Source organism: Sebastes umbrosus, chromosome 10 (genome assembly GCF_015220745.1).
Source record: "Sebastes umbrosus isolate fSebUmb1 chromosome 10, fSebUmb1.pri, whole genome shotgun sequence".
Taxonomy (NCBI): Eukaryota; Metazoa; Chordata; class Actinopteri; order Perciformes; family Sebastidae; genus Sebastes; species Sebastes umbrosus.
Window position 1 is genome coordinate 29,091,674 of NC_051278.1, and position 12,932 is coordinate 29,104,605.

At 42.6% G+C, this 12,932-nt stretch overlaps 1 protein-coding gene across 5 annotated transcripts in view; it reads left to right on the top strand.

Annotated features, from left to right (window-relative positions):
* Nucleotides 1–1,568, top strand: part of hspa12a (heat shock protein 12A) — a 55,910-nt gene extending 54,342 nt beyond the window's left edge. For all 5 annotated transcript variants that reach the window (XM_037783366.1, XM_037783365.1, XM_037783369.1 and 2 more), the window contains one exon: nt 395–1,568. In XM_037783366.1, coding sequence (XP_037639294.1) covers nt 395–1,026 — 632 coding nt within the window. In that variant the 3' untranslated portion in view covers nt 1,027–1,568. The remainder of the gene's footprint in view (nt 1–394) is intronic.
* The last annotated feature ends 11,364 nt before the right edge of the window (nt 1,569–12,932 follow it).

A 12,932-nucleotide genomic window follows, 5' to 3' on the forward strand; every position in this document is an offset into this window, starting at 1 on the left:
CTTACTGCTTGGTTTCCTCCGGTCTGTGAAATCTTGCAGATGCCGTTAGGAGCACCGGAGGACACAGAGGCCGTTTTATAAAAATAACTTTTTTTAATCATACTTGCTTCAATCTCGCCTACTTCAGCTTTAATCCTGGACTCCGCTAGCTAGTGCTGGCAACATGCTTTTTCCACACTGTGTGTGTTTGTGTGTGTGTGTGTGGTCACAAGGTCAACAGACTTCACCTGACCCATCCAGCTGTGACGTTGACTGTCAGAGGTTCAGCAGTGCAGCTATATTATTAAATCGTACTGTCCACTTGTGTTTGGACCAATACCAGGTCTGAACAGGGCCTAATAGTCACTCAGAGTACATGTACTCCATCCCATAACATTCTGCTTTCCTCCTCCAGCTGAGCTGTTTGAGAAGCCGGAGGTGAGCGACATCAAGTTCCTGTTCCTAGTGGGAGGTTTCGCCGAGTCTCCCCTGCTGCAGCACGCCGTCCAGAACATGCTCCAGGGCCGCAGCCGCATCATCATCCCCCACGACGTCGGCCTCACCATCCTGAAAGGCGCCGTGCTGTTCGGCCTGGACCCCAGCATCATCAAAGTCCGCCGCTCGCCCCTCACTTACGGAGTGGGCGTCCTCAATCGCTTCGTGGAGGGCAAGCACCCGCAGGAGAAGCTGCTGGTGAAGGAGGGCACGCGCTGGTGCACCGACGTCTTCGACACCTTCATCGCCGCCGACCAATCCGTGGCGCTGGGCGAGCTGGTGAAGCGGAGCTACACGCCGGCCAAGCCCTCCCAGCAGGTCATCGTCATCCACGTCTACTGCTCCGAGAAGGAGAAGGCCGGGTTCATCAGCGAGCCCGGCGTCAGGAAGTGTGGGACACTTCGCTTGGACGTGAGCGGAACGGAAAGCACGGCGCCGCGTCGCGAGATCCAGACGCTCATGCAGTTCGGCGACACGGAGATTCGGGCCATGGCCGTGGATGTGTCCACCGGACGCACCGTTAAAGCTAGCATTGACTTCCTCAGCCATTAAAGAAGGGAACGAGAGAGCTAATGTTCTAAAAATTGTTGGAAGCAATGGAAAACACACACGCACACACACACACACGCACACACACACACACACACAAGAAGCTGGCGATATTTACTGGAAAGTAGTTAATGATAATGAATCAGTTTAAAGTGTGGGTCGTAGACGGTTTGAATGAAATGTTCACCAAACTTCACCTTTAACTGGGGCTGACGTTCAACTGTAGAATCCATGTTACAACAAGGAAAAAGAAAAAGACAGTCTGGATGAGTTGAGCGTGTTTTAGGACCCTGTAGTGTATTTACTGAGGAGCTCCATTGTGTTCACACCCTCATCACAATCCCATCTACCCCACGCTGAGGCTGCAGCTACAGGCTGAAGAGCTCCCGACAGGAAAAGATAAAAGGCTCATTCACTTCTCAGCCATATTATATTATAGGACAGCTTTTCAAATCTTCTCTCCAGAGGAAGGGCTCTCTCAAAGCCAGAAAAATATATATACATATATACATACAGTATAACATACAAAACACTAACATGAATGGTGAATGCATCTTTACATGCTTCAGTTTCTTTCTGTCAGATTACAGCAGGTCATCGTATATCCGTTGCACTACAAACATGTCATCAAGCTCGGATGGAAGGTCTTAATACTCTTCATGTGCTCCACAAATTGCCATCAGCTCCACTGCACCGCAGTTCTGAAGGCCATACCGGTGGTTTTGCACGATTCAACCCGTTAAACGTAGTGTAAAATCTGTCACGCTACTGCCAGCCTTTTTTCCAAAACACACCATTTTATTTTACTTTTTATTGATTTGCTTCATTCCAGAAAGCCTTTAGCAGCCTAATAGTGATCCACTGTAGTAACATGTAGTCAGCTTCATTTCTCGTCAAAGTTCTGTTATGTCGACAGGTATCAGTAGTAGAAGGGTAGGGCTGGGTGTAGGTACTCGATACCTTCCGGTACCAAGTGGTATCCAGTCAAACGATACCTGCAATTGATCCTTTTTGTGCACAAATCTAGAAAAAAAAGACTATTTGTGTGGTTATGCAGCAGCTACACCCTGTACGGCCGGGATTGCTGGCCTGCTCACGGCTCTGAACCGTAGACTGTATATATAAGGATGGACGACATGACAGCTGACACTGGTGGCTGGCTGCACTATAGCTCATAAAGCCCGCCTCATCCGTGTTAGTGGATAAGACATGGGCAAAAAAAAGTACACGTCAAATACATTTTTCCCAAAGATGGTTTCTGTCATTGTAGGTAGTTCATTAAAGTAGATAATTTGGTTTTAATTAGCTATTTAATTCTATAAAAAAGGGGGTGAGACGTCCTGATTGACAGCCGCTCGGCTCACGATCGGTTCGGGCGGTTGACCTCGATACCGCCGCTCGCACCGCCTGATCACTACCGCGCAGACACGTCCAACTTTATATACAGTCTATGCTCTGAACACGAAAATGTCTTGAGTTGGCGGCTAACAGCTAACAGTACCAGCGGCACGGACAGCGCTAGCAACGGCAACAGTGCTGACAGAGCTAACAGTGTTTACCCGAGGGGGGGACCGGTGGGTGTTGCAACAACGCAATCCAGCCTCTGTGGGTCTGGGGACGGCGTTATCAGCGGTTAACCCCTGTATGAGCACTGTGGGACACTAGCCAGTGGGACACATGCACAGCTTCCATTTACATGATGGGTATGGTATCGGTATCACTTTAAGGGGACTGGCATTGGTACTGGCATCGTCATTTAGCCCTATAGAGGGGGGAGAGGTTAGTTGGTCTCAGCCTCTAAGTCCAAAACTCCAACTCCTAAAGATACATGGCCAATTAGGCTAAACGGCAACATACAGTTAGCTTCCATTTTTAGCTTGTTCATAATAAGGAACTACGAGCCTAACAAGCTCTGTATGGCTGTGGATGACGAGGGGAGCAAGAGTTGACTGTGGGGCAGTTTTAGCAACTCGGGGGGGGGGGGGGGGGGGGGGGGGCGTTGGGGGGCAGCGAAACAAGCTGTAAACAACATACGTCCATTCGGTTAACATTAGGGATGCTAATTTTGAATACTGATAGCCGACCCTCACTAACCAATCATTGAATTAACTGACAAGATTAGTGTGTTGCATTCAGGGGTGCTGCACGGTTTTAGTAGTGAGTGTAAAGTTATCAGTAACGTTATAGTTTTAACGTAGCAGTGCAGTGTGTGTACAGTTTAGTTGTCAGTGAAAAAATGCTACAACACCTCAAGACCCGAGCCAAGTTCCACCTGCTGATTAAAGAGAAGGGGGTTAGCCTCGAAGCTAACAGCAAAAACTCCGGCTCAGGCTCACTTAAGGTGGGCTGACCTTTTAAGGTGGACCAGCTGTTCTCCTTTAAGTGACAAGCCGCTCCTCTGAGTTTTGTTCAGCTTTTTATTTAATTTTTAATATTTCTTTTAACCATTTAATCGGTCAAAATTCTTAATGTCGGTTAAACGGTTAATTATCAACATCCCTAGTTAACATACTGCAAACTGACTATTGACTTTCAGGAGACCCTTTCTTTAAAGTGTCGATACGTGTTACGAAATGACGGTCCATTTTCCAGTACTTCCGGAGTACTGAAGCATAACCGTCGGTACCATAAAGGATAGGAAATATTCTTTGGAGAATCACCGGCAATAATGTCAAGTACATACAAATCGTGCAAAACCACCAGTATGTTCCTTTAAGATCATCCACATTAAAATCTGAATCCAGGAATGTGAAACATGCCGCAAGCTCAATCTGAAGTACAGCCATCAAAATGCGCTTAACTGTTGCCTTTATTTCTTTATGCTTCTGACTATTAGATAGATGGTGGACACAAAATGCCACTCGGCCAGCTTGAATCTTTAGAATCCAGGTGTGATTCTGTACGAAAGGTGCAGGCCAGTCGAGACAAACGATGAAGTATGTTTATTTCTGTAAATACAGTATTTAAATATTGTACAGATTTTTTAGCATTGATTCTGCAGCTTTAGAACCAAGAGTGTGTGTGTGTGTGTGTGTGTGTGTGTGCGTGTGTGTGTGCGAGCGTGCGTGCGTGCGTACGTGCGAGCGTGCGAGCGTGTGATTGGGTTTATGTATGCGTGCTTTCCACATGGACATCTCAACATTTTTTCTCACCAGCCATACAGTAGCATGAGAGGCCGAGGCAGGTTTGATTGCTCCGTTCATTCACAGTGAGAGATTGGATGTCGCCTGTTACTCCGTTTTTTTTTTTTCCGCAGTCACAAAAGAAACTTGAATACCTCCGTCCTTAAAAAAAAAAAAGCATTTCAAGTTTGAAATGGTAGCCGTATCTAAATGTGTCCAGTCTCCTTCAGTACTGTAGAGTAGTAAGTTCTGTGGGGATTTCATAATGATTTATTACACATTCAGTAAAAGAAATATATATATCCCACCTTACTGCAAAGCCGTTTAATTTAGAAATGGTTGTTTCTTTGTTAAAGACTGAGGCATAGTCAGCAATAATCATACGAGTAAAAAAAAGCCACATTTCCAGATAATTATGAAAAGTCTTAAGTAAAAGAGTGCCTAGAATGAGTAAAAATGTGATGTCAAGATTCATTTAATCTATCAGAGCGTGCACCGCATTCCTCCATGCACCCTCCATAACAATACGCTTAGCTTTATGGATGTGTGACCTCAGACGTAATCACTGAGCATCGCACTGATTGTGAATTCATTAAAGGCATTTGCCGGCATCTAAATGTTCGTCGTGTTCGCCCGACATCCTCGTGAAAAAAATACTGCACAGGTTTGGATTAACGGGGCATTGCTGTGCGTTATCTTAATTGACCTCTGCTGGCAGCCAGGAGAAAAAAACATTGGTAGACAACAAAAAAAAATACAAGCTTGGTGATGTAGTAGACCACATCATGCAGCGGGTACATTTGGTTGTGGTTAGTTTCATCCATGAAGGTGCGACAGTTAATACGATAGCTTCCTCCAGTTTGGTCAACAACTGTCAAAGCAGTCTGCTGTTGTCCACGGTGCAAAGGTCACAGCGTCCTCGTACTCTGTCCAAGAACTTTGTTTTAGTTGGTGCAATAATTTGTCCTTTCAGGGGGACAGTCTTAGCCGACAGTCTCTCCCTGAAGTCCTTCATGGTGTGACCAAAGTAGTCGCAACGCTACTAATTGCTGCGTAAAGTGGGCATGATTGTCTGTTTAGGATAGTTACAAAAATTGCTTTTGGACGATGCAGAAAGCACTTAGTGTGAAGCATACCGAGACCGTCAGAGTTCAAGCAAATGTACTTTGCCTCCACGAGGGAATCCGTTGATTGCGCCGATTCCATTGAAATGAAAAGATTTTGGTTCCCAAAATGTGCTGTTACATAAATGCTACCGGCTATACAGCACGTTAGCTTCCAAAGTTCAATTGATTTCGTACGGGATGCCGCACATCCATCCGTCCTCCTGCTGTGACAGTACACTACAGTACTGTGCTGTACAGTTGGATACTTCCAGTTCAACCTGACCACGAGTGTCACCATATCTTAACACAATTCAGGGAGGCAGATGTTGTTCAACTCTCTGAGCTCGCCGATTAGCTGGAAGCTCGACACTAAAACATCCAGTAAAGAGGCAACATATCACCGTGATAAATCCTGGAAGAACAATAAACCTTGTGTAGATGGTTTTGCTAGTTTGGCTCAAGAAAAAGGTCATCTTTGAGTCATTGTTGTTGACTTGCAGCCCCCCACAGGTAGATTAGAACTTTTGTGCTCTAGTGTTTCCGGGATCTCGTTGATATCTTAACAACACATTCTAACAGTCGGTTTTTAAAGCCATTTTTCTTCGATTCTTTCTTTGAACTGTGAATCAAGGCTTGTCTCGCTTTTCAGTGTCAATGTACAAAGTCGCACAAGATGCTGTCTTCGGCACTCTTTCTGCAATGCATGTTTTGCATGCCTCACATAGGAATGACTAATCAACAACAAGCAACCAACAAGAAGTCTGATTGCTATTACTAATAACACAAAAATCAAGGTTTTACCACTGATGATGATGATGATGATGGTGTTTTCTGGAATAACCTGTGTGCTCCTCAGCCGTATCACAGTGCTGGAGACCGGCTGGGCTGTGTGTGTAATACCCTGCTGCTTTCTGAGCTGATGCAGTTGATGCTAATGCATCCTAACTGACGGCAGCTCATAACTTACCATAGCGGAGCAGTACTTCACGTACTTTACTGAAAACTAACCTAATAACCTTTTATTCCTTCTAACACATCTCTGTACTCACAGATGGATGGATATCAAGTGGAAGGATTTATAATAACACCATGTTTCTATTGTTTTCTTTGGTTTAGGTAATTACAATGTGCAACCTTGAGTATTATGCGGTGCACAGGATACTGTTATGTAGCAGCTTTATGATAAAAATGATATGAAGACGTGTTTAGCTGACATTAGCCTCCTATTCTCGGTGTGTGTCAGGCAGCATTTTGGCATTTCGGCTGAGATGTCAAATTTTTCGGTCAATCATCCTTGAAGTGGAGCGGTTCAAGTTGATGTGATTTGAGGTAGCAGTTTTAGCCAGCTTGCATCATGTACAAGTATCTGCTTAACACTATCTAAAATATACGAAAATGTTACCGCTAGAATGATTGAGTTTATAGTTAGGATCATCTCAGCCACTCTGAAACGCAACACAATGTACACTTGGTTCTTTTTAGCTCTTTATTGACGATGCAAAGCAGTTTTTTTTTTTTTAAATCTTGAGTTACTTAAATGTCTTGTTCTCTTGCAATTTTCACACAGTAATGGGTGTATTTTGATCAATGCCAGGTATTCACTGTCCCGACTGTCACCAATAAAAATGTATGTGTATTTCAAAGAACAGTCCTTTGTGTGGTGTTTTCTGATCATTTAATCCGACAGAGTTAGGCGAGAAGGAACATTTAGTGATCCGATCATGCATGGCCACGGCCAGGATTTTACATTTATACTGCAGTCATCCATTAGGGTAATTGTGGGGGAAAAGGCCAGGGGGAAAGGGGTAATATTCTGACAATTTAGTCACAAATTTATAAGAAAAAAAAATTGGGAAAATTGTGGATTTTTTTCAAGGAACCACATCGCTTAACTTTGCAGGGTTTTATCAACCTCATCACAGACGCAGCTGTTAACGTGAGCTGCAGAGTGCAAAATATACTATCTTTTTGGGGGGGTTTTTAACTTATTTTTATGCAGTTAACTTCTCAGTTATATTATATACATTTTTCTCAAAAACTATGCATCTGCAAAACAACTTTTTATGAGTAAAACAGTCCCATTTTCAGCTTTGTGAATGCAATTTTTAGATCATCCATTGGGTTTGTAAATGGTTAATTTGGAGCAGACTGCCAGGAATTAAATTCTGGCGAGGAATTAATGAATCCTTTATTTGTTTGTTGGCCAAACAGTAGACGCAAATACTGGATAAAAAATGTATATACTGGATAAAACATACACCAAATTTAAACTTCCTCCATGTACTTAAAACCTGAAACCCCAGAAAAGACATGACATCAGTGTACTCTGTGGAATTTACAGTGCTGCTTACATGAACAATTGCTACACTCAAATCTAGAAAGGATGGTGGTCCATTTTTGTCATTAAGAAACAATGCAAAAAAAAGTGGATCATTTTCAGCTCTCCAGTCTTGAATCTGATTGGATTGGAAACCAAAGAGAAAGCCTCACAGTTTCCATGTTGACATCATATGTCTTTTAATCCTGGATTACACAATCATTCAATTTTTACTTTAATGTAGGACTGAATTCTTATGAGGCAACACTGCCACCAAGTGGACCGAATGAGGAATGAGATCCACAGATGAGCACAAATAGTTTTCAAAATACTTGTTTGTAATTGATGAAAGTCTTATGATTGGGCCTCAGATGGGTCAAAAGCCTTCAATGGATGTAAGTGATATAATCTACCCAATATATTAGTGAGATTAGTGAGAGATTAGGCACACCGACATCTACCAAAGTGTCGTAATAACTGATCCATTATGTATTTATCACAAGATGATATTGCTCCTTTTGGAATAGAATAAGAGTTTGATGCGGTAGCTTGCTAACAAGAAATGTTCAATTTTAACATTTTGTAATTTTTGACATAGTTTCATATAGTAGACAACGTCTATAATATTTATGCCTGTGATGAATTTCCAGAGTCATTTCATTAAATTCCAGGAGATCTTCTTTGTTGTCCTGTTGGCAGCCATATTGGAAACGCTTCCCTTTTTGGACAACGGATGCGTAGAACAAGAGTAAGAAAACAAGAGACTGCATTGCCATACTAATCTGTACAACATCTCAACACAACTAAATACATCATTTTATGATTTTGTCTCTTGACGGCAGTCTTTGAAAGTCTATTTACACAGCAAATCTGGCATTAGTAATGGCTGGTGTGTGGACATTAGCTACAGTACATCGTGTTAAATGAACCTAAAAAAAACGACTAAACTTCAGATTAAAATTCAAGCTATATCTGACACGTATTTTGGAATAAAAAGCAATTTACCGTGTAGGCTTAGGCCTTCTCTGGTCCTCTGTTTTTTCCTACCTGCTTGTTAAATTAGACATCATTCAGCCAGTTCTCTATTGGATGAGTTACTAATGATGGTGCCAGACGTGGCTGCAAGTAGATTTGTGACTTAACTGCAAAGCCTCTAAATAATAATAAAAAAAACCTCCCTTTGTTGTTTCTACAAAACCTCCCAACACGTTTCCATTAAACCCAGTTTTTTTTTTCTTCTTTTAGTTCCCCTTAAAACACCCCCACCAGTGATTCAGCCAGTGGAATATGAAACTAAACACAGGCACTTATTCAGTAACCAGAATACATTTACGCAGTGAGTGTATTATTCTTACAGAAGTGGCGGTAGAGAGCCACTCAACCCTTTACAGGGCAAGGTTGTTTTTAGCTTGGATGTGGTATGTGTGTGTGTGTGTGTGTGTGTCGGGGTTAGGGGAAGGGGACTGTGGAGACAGGGTGAGAGGGTTGAATAGGTGTGGCCGATTTCCCTCAAATAGCTATGAAGTAGAGTAGTTGCTACGGCAATCTGGAGGGACCCGAACTCTCCAAGTGGCCCTTTAGTTGCCGGCTCGGCTGCCCTCCCACACGCACGCTCTCTTCCAGTTAATGGCGGGGTTCAGAGCTACATGACTAACCAATGAAATCATGGGACGATAACAGGGGGCTTGACACACTTTGTGCTTGTTGAAGTTTCACTTGGTTGAAAACAGACCGAATGTAAGTTCATTAAAATTTGTTTGTTTGAATTGAATATTTGTGTAACCTTCTTAAGTGTTCAGGCGTACCTTTACACCTGAACACTTAACATGCACACACACACACACACACACACACACACACACACACTCACACATTCAGGCTGGTGTTGACTGAATGAGGCAGACTGAGAGCAGTATACTCCAAACAAACTTTGGCGTGTTCTCAGACTGTTGAATATGGTGTATACGCTCACTGCAACTTCATGTCTATTTAATAGTGTTTATGCTTGTCAGAGAAGCTTGTGAGTCACAGGCAGACTTTCAGGTTCCTATAGAGCTATACTAAAACTAACTTAACTAAACAGAAAGGACCTAGCCAGGAACCAGACATGTTTGTAAACAGTAAACATGCACAGCCATCGTGCATAGATATTTGCATGGGTATGTGAAAATAATACTTTCACATAGGGCAGCATTAGTCAAGTCAATTTTCAGGTCAATTTATTTATTTTGTATAGCCCAACATCACAAATCATAAATTTGCCTCAGGGGGCTTTACAATCTGTACAGGATACGACCCCCTCTGTCCTTTACAGTACGACCCTCGCAACAGATGAGGAAAAACTTCACACAGTTCTTGTGGGTCACAAACAACAGAAGGTTATTGAGAGGCAGTGGCTTAAAGTTAATAATATTCTCGTCAGCAGGACTGCTAGGCTTGATTATACACTGAGACTGACCCACTAACTAACTAATTGAAAGTTAGGGCAAAAAGATGGGTTTTGAGTTTGAATTTAAAGGCTTCCTCAGAATCAGACTGTCTGATGTCTATAGGGGGGTTATTCCAGAGGAAGTGGGCTCGATAAGAAAAGGCCCCGTTGGCCTGCTGACTTCTTTTTCACTCTGGGGACAGACAGGAGCCCTGTATTCTGAGAGCGGAGAGTCCTGATTGGAGCATACGGTTTAAGGGGATCAAAGGGGCATGTCCATTTTCAATTTTATAGGTCAGCAGAAGCACCTTAAAGTCTGATCTGACATGGATCGAGAGCCAGTGCAATGAAGCTAAAACTGGTGTAATATCAAATATTTTAGTTAAGATTCTTGCTGCAGCGTTCTGACCCATTTGAAGATTTCTAGTACTAGAATGGGGCAGACCTGATAGCAAAACGGTATCCAGTTTGGATGATAGAAAGGCGTGAAATAGGATCTCTGCATCTGATTTTAGCAATGTTGCGTCAGTGAAAGAAGGTGATTTTGGTGATATCTTTAATCTGCTGAAAGAGTTGAATCGAACGTGAACACCAAGATTCTTAACTGCCGATCTCACATAGTTATCATAATAATAATTTGGGATCGATCATCCGCCTTTATAGGCACATACAGCTGAGTATCATCAGCGTAACAGTGGAAATGAATTCCATGACTACGTATAATTGGAGGATTTAAAAAATATATCTTTGGTCGAACTCAACTGTAATTTCACAGAAAAAAAATCCTGAATCTGGATCATGATTCGGATCGCCACCAAAATCAAATGGATTGTTCATTGTGCCACACCCCACCCCTCCAAAGAAATCCATTTCGGACTTTAGGAGTAATCCTGCTAACGGACCAGCAAACAAACAAACAAACCAACAAACAAACAAACCAACACCGGTGAAAACATTACCTCCTTCCTAGGCCTTCAGCCTTGGCAGAGGTAAAAACATACTTATTAATAGTATATTCCATTCCTGCCAATAGATCCACCCTAAACGTTACACACTGGTCCTTTAATAACACGGTACTGAACGATCAGCCCCTATTCAACCTTCCTTCCTGCTCACCATAATAAATTCCTTTGTGTCCTCTCATATTACTGCTGAATCAATTTATTCTGAAGGTCAAAAATATTGTGGTATTCAAAATGGTTTTACTATGGAGGTGAAATAGACTTAACCTTTCTTCATGCGACAGCTTCAGGCAGACACTGAACAACTGAAATCCTCAAAGCCTTTTGGCAGTTTACTGTTTCTCTCCGCTCCTTTCACTATTGTCTTTCATAATGTATCAATTGTGTTACGTCCTCGTTATTGGACATTCAGTTCTTGCTTTTTTCCCTCAACTTTGCAACAACGTGCATATGAATTCTTTCCCTCTCTGTTCATGCAGAATTGTTCTTGACAACAATACAATGCAGCTAACGGCCAGGGGTTAAGTTTGTTGTGCAAGCTTTCCCCAGGGGAGCTATTTTTCTCTTGCCGCCTACATCTATACCTCACTAATTCATGACCTGTCTATAAATGCTTTGTTAGTAACAATGCCACCCCCGAAGCTACTGGCTTAAAGATCAGAAAAAGAAGCGCTGTCATTCGCAAATTTCCTTTGACAAACACACATAATTACAGGAATTAGCCCGCTATTTTGTCATTAGCCTTCACTTTCAATGAGCCAATAATGAAAAGAGAAACAAGAGTCAGAGACAAAGACGGATGTCTTTAGAGGATTTCAAGACACTTTCTCCCCCCACCTCTTAGCCCACACATTCAATTTGCTGTTTTATTAATATTATTAATGTAGTCAAGCTTGAAGCTTTGTGAAGCCGAGAGTTTTTCCCTTCTGATTGGTATTGTGCGAGCGCTGATGGCTCGGCTCCGGGGAAGTCAGAGCCATTTCAAATGCACTTTGTTAGTGCCATGATGAAAATGGCAGCTCGCCTTTTTAAAGCCGTATATTTGCGAGCGTGATTACGGGGTGTGTGTTCAAATAAATGAAGCCAAAACAATGACACACAATCAGGACTTCATAAGCCAGCGAAAGGCCGTGGACAGATTAATAAGTGCTTTGCGCACGCACATACACACACACATGCACGCACACACGCACACACGTAGAGGCCTTTTGGAATTACAGATATATGTGACACATTAGACAGGATTTTGTCCGGGACCATTCTGTATCCAAATGAGCAGCAGAAAGCACTGATCTCACCATGTAATTTACTGTTGATTTGTGTTTTCACAAATGGAGCCTGATGTCTTTCAACATTAATAAGGGTAATATTTACCCTCTCCTTGTCCTGACAGGCCGTGGCAGTGAGGAACTGTTAGCTTTGTGGAGAGAGAGAAAGACAAGGGGACGCTAACAGTTGGTCATATGAAGTATCCCGTACTGCTGCTCTTGTTGAGCCTGGTAAAGTGACAGTAATAACACTGCAGTAATGGGGGGGACTATAAATAGCAATGAAGTTGTCATGGAAGGTGTCATCTAAATGTATGTGCATCCTCAGACTACTACAAAGTAGTAATAGTAGTACTATAAATAATCAATGGAGATTGTACATTTAAAGATGCACTCCCTGATTTGGTCCCGGCTCCGATTTCTTTTGAGAATCGACTAGCGAACTTAAGTAAATAAGTAGGATATATTATACATTATCAGTCCGTGTGTTTGTGTCGTGGCTTTGCAGGGACTTGCTATGTGTGTGTGTTGCATGGGCACATTATGAGGCAACAGGCACGGACGTAAAATGTCCCCCCACCCCTCCTACATAGGAGCAAGACTGAAAGAGACACAACATGTCATGGCTTTCATTTTGCATCTCATTGTGTTGGTTTTGGGTCTCTTTGTGGTAGTTCTGCATTCCTTTGTGGTCCTTTTGAGTCTC